Source organism: Grammomys surdaster, unplaced genomic scaffold, assembly GCF_004785775.1.
Source record: "Grammomys surdaster isolate TR1022 unplaced genomic scaffold, NIH_TR_1.0 140, whole genome shotgun sequence".
Classification (NCBI taxonomy): Eukaryota; Metazoa; Chordata; class Mammalia; order Rodentia; family Muridae; genus Grammomys; species Grammomys surdaster.
In genome coordinates, this window is record NW_021604598.1 from 9332509 (window position 1) to 9344473 (window position 11965).

Consider the following 11965-nt stretch of genomic DNA (forward strand, 5'->3'; position numbering starts at 1 on the left):
TATGGCCTTCCCTCTTCCACTTACACCCTCAGATTGGGTAATAGCTCTGTTCTGAGACTAACAGTTCTGTGTTGTTTTCTGCCTACCTCTCTCTTCCCAGAAGGCCAGGGCTTTGTGAGTGAAGATGAATACCTGGAAATCTCAGACATCAAACGTGATCAGTCTGGAGAGTACGAGTGCAGCGCCTTGAACGACGTTGCTGCACCTGATGTTCGGAAAGTAAAAATCACTGTAAACTGTGAGTTGATTGGCTATCAGGGAAATCCAGGGGGAAAGGGGCCAAGGAGTAAACCAACCTGTTAAAAGTGACTACCTTTTCCTCAAATCCCCACACCCAAACACTGCGAACAGGGAGAGCAGAGTTTTGTCAGGTTGTTCAGCTCAATGCCCGTGTTATCATTTACAGCTGGAGTCTTCCTGAGACTCTCGGAGCTTTCAGCAAATGGGAACTATGATTAATTTAGAATTGATTTGAAAACCTGAGAGTCAAATGTAGTATCTTCACATTTAAATGTAACATCTTCCTAAAATGAATGGTTGTTTTACTAAGAGGTAGGGTACCACAAGTGAATGGATGTATGTCTTCTCTATAATCACGTTTTAATTTTTTTTTCCTGGTTTGTGTGTTTTTGTTTCTCCAGACCCTCCCTATATCTCAAAAGCCAAGAACACTGGTGTTTCTGTTGGTCAAAAGGGCATCTTGAGTTGTGAAGCCTCTGCTGTCCCCATGGCTGAATTCCAGTGGTTCAAGGAAGATACCAGGTACTTTAAAGGAACTGGGAGATCTCTGACACAGGACATACATCCCCCAGAAGGAGGATAATAAACTTCAGGAGAAAAATTAGCAAGATAAAAACATATAATCTCCTTTTAATGGAGTCTCCTTTTAGGATCAGAAAGAAGAAGAAAAAGAAAAAAGAATAGAGGAACCTGGGAACTCAACAAAATGGATTGACCTTGTTTTAGAATCTTGGATTAGTTATAGACATGGTAGTGTCTAAGTGAGTTGACCTTCGAGTATGACAATTTTTCGTTACTTATTTACTTCCTGATAGAGGATATGACACTTATGGCTTGTGGTGCTGGGATGGGCAAGTCAGGAGAAAGGGTATTTGAACAGGACCTCATTGCAGTAATTCTAAGACCAATCTTTGCATCCTTTTAGTACCTGGCACTTCCCTTGGCTGGTGGGTCCAGACCAATAGTGCTTTTCTCCTACTGCAGGTTAGCCACTGGCCTGGATGGGGTGAGAATTGAGAACAAAGGCCGCATATCCACTTTGACTTTCTTCAATGTCTCAGAGAAGGATTATGGGAATTATACCTGTGTGGCCACAAACAAGCTTGGGAACACCAATGCCAGCATCACCCTGTATGGTGAGTGCAGGAAGCCTGGATCTGGAGGGCTTGGCCATTCGAAGGAGCTCCAGGAGCTTGGGAGGGTGTCAGGCAGAATCTGCTTGGCTTGTTTCCATCCATATTGTTCAGCCCACCACCCTCAGCTAAAATATACTCCTCCTTGCCATTCCCCTGGCATGTCATGCAGTCATGTTTCCAAGGTAATTTATTTTGGCCAGGTTTGCCCCATGAAATGGGGAGTAAACCAAATTGTGAATCAACTGTGATTGTGAATTGCATATGGGACAGAGAACCATGGGATGGTTCAACAGTAGTGTCATCTGAAGACACATGAGAAGACAGACGTGTGTGAGAATAAGAGAAATAATTGTAAGACTGATGACTTCCATAATAAGAATCCATACTCCTGGGATAGCAGTTATAGTTTTCAGCCAAGCAACTCTTGTCATCATGATTCTCATGTAGACCATCAGACCATGTTCTCATATGGGGATAAATGAGGAACAGAAGGCTGACTCCTCATCAGCAGACCCTTCTATTCCTCATAAAAACTCAGGTCTGTTTTTCTCCATGGATGGAGAAACCTGGGGAGTCATGAATGGCTACTATGGAAACCCTTCTTTTTCATTGCTCCATCTCCCTATATTGCTGTGTCTGTATTTCCATACAACATTTCATCCCACAAACTAGCATCAGCCTATGGTAATATTTCATGCATGTGTGTATGTCTGTTTTTGCTGAGGTGTAATGAGAGGAAAACATCCGATGAACAGGATGTAGAAAGACTCATTTTTTCCATGTGTACCTCAGATGTAACAAGCTTGACATGTACTGAACTTTGTCCACCAACCATCTGAAATGTGTGATCTATGTCTTTTGTTTTCTCTCTGCATTGTGTGTGCATTGTGCTGTGTGTGTCTTAGAAATAAGCCCCTCATCAGCAGTGGCAGGTGGGTACAGCATGTTCCTTCCTTTCCCTGCCTGCTTGAATGCCTATGCTCTTGTATTTTTAAAGCTACTCCAAAGATAGGCTTGCCTGCTCCCTTCCCTAATATGTTCTATGTAGTAGATTTCAAAGGGATGTGGCTTGACCATTTAGATAATAAGCATGTAGAACATAATGGCTTTTACACATGCTTAGGGGATTTGATTAGGAAGCTCAGAGAAAGTGAATGCACTCTGCCACCCCATAATAAACATCTAGTGGGTCATTGCTTACAAGGAGGAGATCTCTGCTATTTCTGGACAGGGGTGTATTGTGAGGAACTCAGCCTAGAAACCAAGTAGATTATTACATGAATTTTTAGAGACAAATTCCCCTCCTTTGAATGTTTTGTTTTGTTTCCTTTTACCAAGATTAAGAAGGATACTGACTTAGTTCTGAATCTTTATTTTTAAATGGAAATTCCTAGGATTATTTTGCATGATGGCAATATATGTTATTTACTAAAATATTTCTGCTTTCTTGGCATCATGTTAGAGCTGATAAGGTCAAGTTATTACCTCTATTTTACAGATTAATAAAAGAAGAACCAATAAGTATAGGTTACATCAAAATATACACCAGGGAAAGATAAATGTTAAATGAAGTCCAGACTCAGGCATGTTATCATGCACCAGAGTGTTTTCTCAGAGAATAATCAAAATAATCAAAAGGTATCTTCATTTATACACTTAGACATTTGGACATTTGGGTATGCAGCCCTACATCCAGAAGTGAAAGCCTGTCCTCTCTATTTGTCTAAGACATATTGATTTTAGTCTTATGGAAAATTACAGTGTTTGTATTTCTATCATCAATTTACACAGCCATGGATTCATGCCTATTAAAGACATACTCTGCCAAACCTTGATGGTCATAAATATTTGTTCCTTAGTCATGACACCACTAAATGGAAAAGAGTAAGAGTATTGTGTTGTTCAGACTATAATGTTTATTCATTCGTTTGGCTAAGAAAGTTACAGAAGTTGAGAGAATATGGCGATTAGAAGGTACTAGAAAGGATGACCAGATGACTTGAGTACTTGAGTTATTGTCCTTTTCTGCTGTCAACAGGTGAAGAGTTGTATAATTTAGAAATAGACTTATGCCTCACATAGCCTTTCTTCTGAGCTCCAATTGGAATTTAAAACAAAATGGAGAAATAAAAGCATAAAGAAAAGAGAGGAGAAAAAATATAAAAGTCAGCTAGCTGACTCATGTGTCTCTTAGAAGAACACAAGTGATGTTCTAGGGGCTCCACCTCTATGACCTGATTTAACCTAAGTACCTTCTTATAGATTCCATATCTAGATATAGTCATGGTGATGGTTAGATAACATAAAAATCTTGGAGGACAAAATTCAGTTCATAGTACAGACATAGATTCACATCTAAATTGGCAGTCAAACTCCTTTGATCTTTCTTTTCGTCAACTAGGCTGTAAGAGTTTTCTTTTGTGCCTACCTCAAAAGAATGAGGAGAGCATGAAATAAAGGAACCCATAAATCAGTGTAGATACGTGACCCTGAGAACACCTGAAGACTAAAGGCCGCAAATTACTAACCTGAAATTGGAATGATCATGAATTATCAGTAGAGCAAAGTTCATCAAATAGCTGCAACTACTGAACCTTTTCTATAGATGCTGAATGCTATGATTCTTTCCAGTCTTCCCACATTTACTGTTAATTGGCCCATATGATCACTCTTTCTATTCATGGACCTGACAGAATTATTGATTAGAAATACATCTGCTTTTGTTTCCTTCAGTGTCTCCTCTGCCCTTTAACTCTAGAACTCTTGAAGCCTATAAGCCACCTTGTCTTTACCTAATTAAAATCTACCTCCAGGATCCATTCCTGAAGTAAGGCTTCCCTAGAGCCTATGCTGATCAGCATACCACCACCACCACCCCCGCCGCCACCACCACCACCACCCCTGCCGCCACCACCACCACCACCCCCCGCCTAACTACACACATGTTATATCTTGATTGTCCCATTGTGTTCACACATCAAGTAAAGGCTAGTGTTCATTTAACAAGTATGCCATCTGTAGCTGCCTCAAGCAGGTACAAGGCATTGTTCTGAGAGATGGCCATATAATCACGACAGATCTAGAGTGCCTTCTTCTATAGCCTTTATGTTCAAATTGCAACTTTTTCTTTGTTTCTTTGATAAAACTCTTTTGCCCATCAATCCTGTAAGCTCTATGGACATAGGAACTATGTTTTAGCTATATATCTGACATCTGACTTGAAGATTCACACATAGTAGCTGGTCTAGAAAATTTTGTAGATGATGATAAGATCTTATTCAAGATGCCAAAAGTTCAGATGTCAGGAACTGAGATGTGATGAGCTAGCTGAGTTAGGGGTTTGTCTCCACGGTCTTAGCGCTCAGCCTGTGTTATTCCTTGAATGGTTGCTTAGTGAAGTTCTTTCAGTGAGCTTAAGATTTTTACCTATGATGGTCCTTTGGGTAAGATGTCCCCTGTGGTCTCCACAAAGGCTCTGATGTTAAGATTGATGATCATAGATTTAGCTATAGAGAAAAGAGAAAGTGTATTTGAGCTGCCTTTTCTGTTCACCACAATACTTTTCCTGTCCTCAATGGCCTATAAGTATACCTACTTACAGCCACAAATGACTGGGATGTACATGACCACGACACTGGGTCTTTTTATGATTCTCTCACTTACTGGGCATATAAGGTAAACATTTGTCCTGGTCTGATTTTATGTGTGTGAAAATTGAAGCTAAGGCAGATAACTCAAATCACATCAGGTTGTAAGCAGCTGAACTATGACTTGAGCCACACGTTTTAATGCCAGGGCCTCAGTTTTCAAGTTCTACTTTAGTTCAGCCCATGGAGGATGCTTGAGACCAATTAGTATGGAATCACATATCAACAAGTTGTCTACCTGAGTCATCTCCCATACCAGATCTGCCCTTCTCTAACCGTCTTCCCTAAAATCAACTCTTTTGAAAGACAACTTTCACATCTACCACCTGCATATTCATACTTTCCAGACACATGTGCAAAGCCTAAGTATGTCTTTGTGTCACCTCTCATAAGGTCTATATCTGGTATTTGACAATCTCCCTTGATTTTGCCTCTGTGGTCCCAAGACTTTTTACTTATCTTCACACACTTATGTTTCTGTATGAACAAGCAATAAGCAAAAATGAATGGGGTAGAGAAAAAAAAGTTTAAAAATTTTAAAAACAAACAAACAAACAAACAAAAACCCAAAACATGCTATACAATGGAAAAGGTGGGTGGGGGAGGGGATACCAAAAAATTATTGGAAAAAGTGAACAAAGCATAGGCAGTGGGTGATCATTCTAGTCAGTGGTTGGTGACAGTGTGCAATACTCCTTTATCATAACACTAGTCACCTCCATGTCACAGAGCCACTAAGACACAGCTTCAGGCAGAGGCCACCGAAATAGCATATTACATCACAAACCCTGTTTGAGTCCAGGCATCCTCAGAGCTGGTAAAGGAGCAGGATTCAAAGAAGAAACTTGTCATGCCAGTAGGGAGAACGGAGATCTGGTGTGACAGACCTGACATGGTATGGTCAGCTCCTCAGAGCTCAGCAAAGTACAAGGGCAGAAGGAGATTGGTAGCTTGCAATTTTCAGTTCTATGCCTCTGTTCTGAATTTGAGAAACAGTGGGAATATAAGAGCATTTCCAAAGGACAGCGTCTTAGGTAAGGTTTCTCTCGAAGAGACGTCATAACCATAGCAACCCTTATAAAGAAGGCATTTAATTGGGGCTGGCTTATAGTTCGGTGGTTTAGTCCATTGTCATCATGGTGGGAAGCATAGTGGTATGCAAGTAGACAGGTACTGGAGAGGTAGGTGAGAGTTCTCCGTGTAGATTGGTAGATAGTAGGAAGAGAGAGTGATACTGGGCCTGGCTTGAGTACTTGAAACCTTAAAGCCTACCCCAGGTGATACATTTCCTCCAACAAGGCCATACCTACTCCAACAAGGCCATACCTCCTACTTATGTACTACCTATGAGCCTATGGGGATGTTTACATTTCAAACACCACAGATGGTTACTACAAATATGGGATATGATCCAGAACCTTGGGGAGGGTGGCAGAGCTCCCATGTGGTAGAAAATCAGACTTCTCCATGCATTTGTTAGCTTTATTGAGTAGATGCAGTCTATTTATCTACTCAAGAGGCAGCCTAGGCCTCTTGAAGTCTTGTCAACAGTATGTATAGCAGGCAGTGGCCTGGCTCTGCTTGTTCACCACAGTTTTGACTCTTGTGGATGTCTCTTACTTTGCAGTAGTATGACAACCTATTCTTCCTCTTCTTGGCCACTCTTGCCTACTCTTCCAGGAGCATGAGGCCCTCTCTCTCTGTCCTCATAATGTGAAGAAGGAAGATTTGGGGCCTAATTTCATCCAGTACTGCAGTGAGATATGCTTAATGATACATGGACATAAATTATTGGAATTTGCAGGAGAGAGAGAGAGAGATAACAAATGCACACAAAGGCAAAGATGGTGCAGGGAGAAAACCAGATTTCTCACCCATCACCTGTATAATTGTAGGAACACAAATGAGTTATTTTAAGAGTTAAATAACAAGCATAGGGACAACTCACTGGAATCTTGTCAGCACAAACACTCCAGTTAATGCAACAGCTGGGCTCTGGATTTTATCCTCATGAAGCATCAGTACCCTCACAGCCACTATGCCTATAAACACAGGGACCAATAGAAACTTCTAGAGACCCAGTGACCAAAATTCTAGCTTTTTTTTTTTAAATGGCTCCTTAATGGCTGGGATGAATCTGCATAGCAGAATGAATTTCTAAACTCAAGTTTCTTCAACTGACACTAGCATTAACTAGCTCCTGTTTCCTGTCTAAGCAACTCAGTAGCATTTGCGGGCAAAGCCATGGACCATACTTCTGCCTTCACACTAAATTCCACACAATCCTGATTCAATGCCCCTGCCTTTGCGTCATGCCTTACACTATTCCCCTGCCCTCACACCATGCTGCACACAATGCCCCTGCCTTTATACCATGCCCCACAAGGCCTTGATTCAATGACCCTGCCTTCTCACTGTGTCCTGTACATGACAGCTTGTGCTTTCTCTATCAAAGTATCCTGAACAACCACTCTCTAGTCAAGTGGCTCCAGGGACACTATGAAATGGAAGCTTAGAGGACCTAAGGATTCTCTCTGGCATGTGCTCCAAGGACCTCCATATATCAGAATGTTCATCCTTTACTTCCTTAAGCCCCATTTACCTAAGTTTCTCAAGATCTCTTTCCTTCATAATCTTCAGATTCTTCTTATTCCAGATCCTACCACCTTCCTGTTCCCATACTCTGCCTTCCAAAGCTTTCTTCTGAGTCCTAAGGTCACCTGGAGATAGCATTCTTCTTACCTATCCCCCTTGTCTGCTCCTGGCTCCTCTACATTAGCCATATAAGTCAGTCTCGAGGGAGGATAACAGTGAGGGCTGGAGAGGTGATCTGTGTCTTCAAGTATCATAGGAGCTGCATATCCAAGCCTGCATTACTTGGGGAGTCTTAAAAATGCAAATGTATGAGTCTTAATCTGGAACCACTTAATCAAAGTCTTGATGAATGGTCCTGGGTGTGTGACTTGTAAGCAAGTTATTTAGAGAATCTTATGCTCATGGAAAAATGGCAGGCACAGAGCGAGTCTTACTTATGATTCTGTACTTTTAAGACTCTTGAAAGCTGAGCTATACCTCACTTATTTCCTGCATTCCTAGGAGAAACGGTTATTTTTGCTTCTTCCCTTGGGTCGCCCCACCCCAATTCAGCTGGAGCATTAGTTTCTAGTTGTATTCTTTTACTAGAACCCTCATCCTAATTTTGACATCTGTTCCTATTAACCATGGACAATAACTTCAGTGCCCCTCCACCCACCCACTTGACCTGTTGACATAATACACCATGTATCTGACCAGGGTAATCATCTTCCCACTGGTTTCCTTCTCTTTAGTAGCCCCTCCCAACTGGCTTGTCACAAACCCCCAAAGGACTTTGTCATTTCAGTAGCTGAAAATGTCTTCCTACTAGAAAAGCATGTCACTGAGGCTGTATGTATTCAGAGATAGCCATGCTGTACAGCCTTGCTGATCCTTCCCTCCCCTGCATCCGACCCCAGGTAATCAGAGGGCTGTGCATCCTCCAGTTCTCATTGGGTAAACCTAAAATCAGGGTGCTTCTCTCAATGTATTCATTCATCTAGTCAACAAACGTCTTATTAGTGCCTACTGTGTGTTGATAGTGCCAATATTAAACCAAAGATGAGGAATGAGGAGGGACAGAACTTCTGACAGTGTATAAACATATAGAGGCCATCATAATGAAATGTAAGTTCCACACTCGATGAATGAAAAAGTTCTCAGTGTGAGCCGTACAAGGCCTTGAGAACCTAAGAATCCATTGTCAGGAAGCACTTATTATTTCCGCTTCATAGAAGAAGAGCCTAGAGCTCTGAGAATGTAAATGGTATGACAGAAGTCCCCCAGGTAGGCATTCTACCATGCAAGTAGCAACAACAGACATAATCCCATGTTTCTTTCTAATCCATGTATCTTCTATCTCTTCCCACAAGTCAGAAAGGCACATGCACAAACATTTGCCCTCTTTTCTGCCTGACAAAGTCCCACTAATCCTCCAAGAGTGTGTTCCATGGCAGCCTATTTGCAGAGCATTTCAGAGTCTCACTGAAGAGCCAATCCCTCATCTTTAGGTTCCTATAGTGGCATGCCCTTAGGCTTGTATTCTGTTTGTATTTGTTTTTGCACTTAGAGGATATAGCACCATGTCTTGCAATGGTTGTTGCCCAGCAAATGTTTGTTGAATTAGTAAATAAATCTTACAGTCAATGGGGGCATCTGTTATAGCCCCTATTCATTTAAAACCCTTTTTCCAACCAAAGGGCAGCTAGATATTCAAAAGGACACCTACTTCTTCTCCTGAAGGGGAGCCACACCACTATTTCTCTGGTTTTCTCTTGCATTCCTCCAATCCATATGGCCAGATTCTAATTTAAAATGTAACCCTCCTCCCTCCCCATACTCCTTTTGCAGAAGACTGCATCAAACATTCCAATTCAGTCTTTAAGAAGACATCCTTGCAAACACATCAAAAAACTGCACATATCTGCCCATTTCCTGCTGATAATGTATATGATTTTTTTTTTTTTTTTTTTTACAAATCCACAGTTTAAATCCAGGTGGGAGAGAGTGAGTCAGAGAGAAATACCATTGCTTTCGGCTGATGACAGCAGCGTAATCATTTATATTTTTTCCAACCTGCAAAATGTCAACATATTAGGGGAAAAAATGCAGACATTTCACATTTCATTCCTGATGAGGTTCCTTGTCACTGGCTCGTATCCCCACCTCCTCTCTGTGAATCATTGACATCTGGCTATTAGCCTAAGCATTTCGAATATAACAGTGAGTACCCGGGGTGTGCTGATGTCAGCAGAGGCACACAGCTTAGATGGAAGTCTTCCTTCTCTCAGGTTTGTAATATGCTTACAGATTTGAATTAACTTCTGATAGTAACTTGCTAAACTGTTGTCTTTTGTGATGAGCACGGAATAGGGTGTGGAAAGAGAACAAAACAAAGGTGGCTACTGGATTTGCCTCTTTACCTGCCTGTCATAGTTTAATCTCACTTGTAAAACAGCACAGTGCCATGCTTTTCCACTGTAATTAAAGACAATAGAGAGAAAGTTCTTTGAAGAGGAATGTGCCTTCATCAGTCAGCACTGCTGAAAATAGGTTTATGTTTCGCCAACAAGTGCAGCACACACATCCTCTAATTAGATTTCTCTGTTCCTCTTTTAATCACCACGAACATCGTTATCCTTTTGGTTCCTCATTAGGAAGGTCGTGCAGTTCATAATCGCACTCACAAACCCATCCTGATCTCAGAACAGAACTGTAGCTCCTTAGATTTCAGATATTGCCTTGATCTCCCATGTTAGCAACAAGTTCTAGTTGCCCGTGGGGTTTGTTTCTTTGTGTTTTTTTTTTAATGCGTTCACCCTCCCACCTGCCATTTTAATAGAATTGCAGCTATTTAGTCAACCATTACTGATGAAAGATGCCATATTTCCATTATAATTTGCAAAGAGAAAGGGAAGACAAAAATGGATGCCTGTACCTTTATCATCTACAATGCACCTTACATTTAAGCTTTGAAGCCTCTTAGAAGGCAGATTCGATCTAGGTGTGTGGCTCCTGTTGGTGAATCTGTATACTTTATTATTGGCTGACAGCCTAGACAGAGGTGAGTCACCTTTGAGTGCACCAGAACATAGCTAGTCTACAGGTGGCCAAGATTTTGGCTCCTTACTAATTTTGTCAACATGGCTTAATTCCAATAGACATCACCAATCAAATTTAATTCTTGATAGTTCACTGTTTACTCACTGTAACTCAACAAACTCTCAGAGAGAGACCTTGTTTTTGTTTGGTTTGGGGGTTTGGTTTGTTTACTTTTTGTGATTTGTTTGTTTGTGGATTATGTATCATCCCATGCTGAGCTTCAAGTCTGGATAAATCCTAACTCATCTGGCCATATAGTATATGTCAATGGACTTTTCTATCATTTTGTACTTCTGTAATCTCTCTCTTTGCCATTGTCTCTCTAGATCCCTTTTCTGTATGTAAGTATACATGTGTGTATGTATTTGCTGTATGTAGGTAAAATCCGAGGCTGTCTACATGCTAGACAAGCATGCTACCACCGAGCTACAGTCTCAGCCCTTTCTTTTCTTATGTATGCTAAAAACTAACTTCTGCTTGTCTGTACATCTGTCCCCTAGGTGTAGTGTCATTCATAGTTTGTTTTGTGCCTTTGCGTTCTCATTTCAGCTTTGACTTTTTCAAAGATGCTCAACTTCTGGCATGAAGAAAGCAATTAATTGTTAGCATTCAAGAGGGTAAAGGAGGAGGGGATGGAATAATGGGAAAGGGCATAATTACACATTCTCACTGTCAATTTATCCCTGAAAAGGATATTTAATGAAGCTTGATATTTGTAGCAGTGATCCTAATTGAACTGAGTCGTTGTTAACTGTAAACAGAGACGATTCCTTAAAGGCAGAATTGGCCTACGGGAAGAATTGAGCTTCCTGAGGCAGGTCTTCAGGAAGGCTGCTCTTCATTAGAAAGCTTTCACCTGTTGACAGCAGCCTCCCTGGGACTCTCCAATAAGGACAGAATCATTTGCTTGCCAACATGGCTTTCAGTTATAGTTTAGAGCCTTTGAGAAGCTGATATATTACACAGGATTTCATCATTTAAAGCAGTGTCTGCACACTTCACCACCCAAATCTCCATCATCTTGCCTGAACTCATCTTTACTTGTACCTAGCAACTAAAGGCTATCTCAACTAAACCTCAGGACAATCATACAAGGTAGAGAAACTACCATTTCTCTATCTTATACATTAAAAATTCCCCTTTTGGAGAACTTGGCCATTTTCATCAAAGTCTTTCTTCTGGTCAGGAACAGAGACAGAAATCAAATTTAGTTCTGTCTTTCAGAGTGTCTTCATATACTATGATGTAGCAAGCTGGAAGTTCCTG

General features: G+C 41.0%; 1 protein-coding gene across 3 annotated transcripts in view; it reads left to right on the plus strand.

Moving 5' to 3' along the window:
* Window positions 1-11965, plus strand: part of Opcml (opioid binding protein/cell adhesion molecule like) — a 517586-nt gene that overhangs the window by 498346 nt on the left and 7275 nt on the right. Inside the window, exons 4-7 of one of the 3 annotated variants that reach the window (XM_028763827.1) lie at window positions 101-238; window positions 642-762; window positions 1225-1376; window positions 2282-2308. In XM_028763827.1, the coding sequence (XP_028619660.1) occupies window positions 101-238; window positions 642-762; window positions 1225-1376; window positions 2282-2308 (438 nt within the window). The remainder of the gene's footprint in view (window positions 1-100; window positions 239-641; window positions 763-1224; window positions 1377-2281; window positions 2309-11965) is intronic. The other 2 variants (XM_028763826.1, XM_028763828.1) reach the window with 2 other exon arrangements.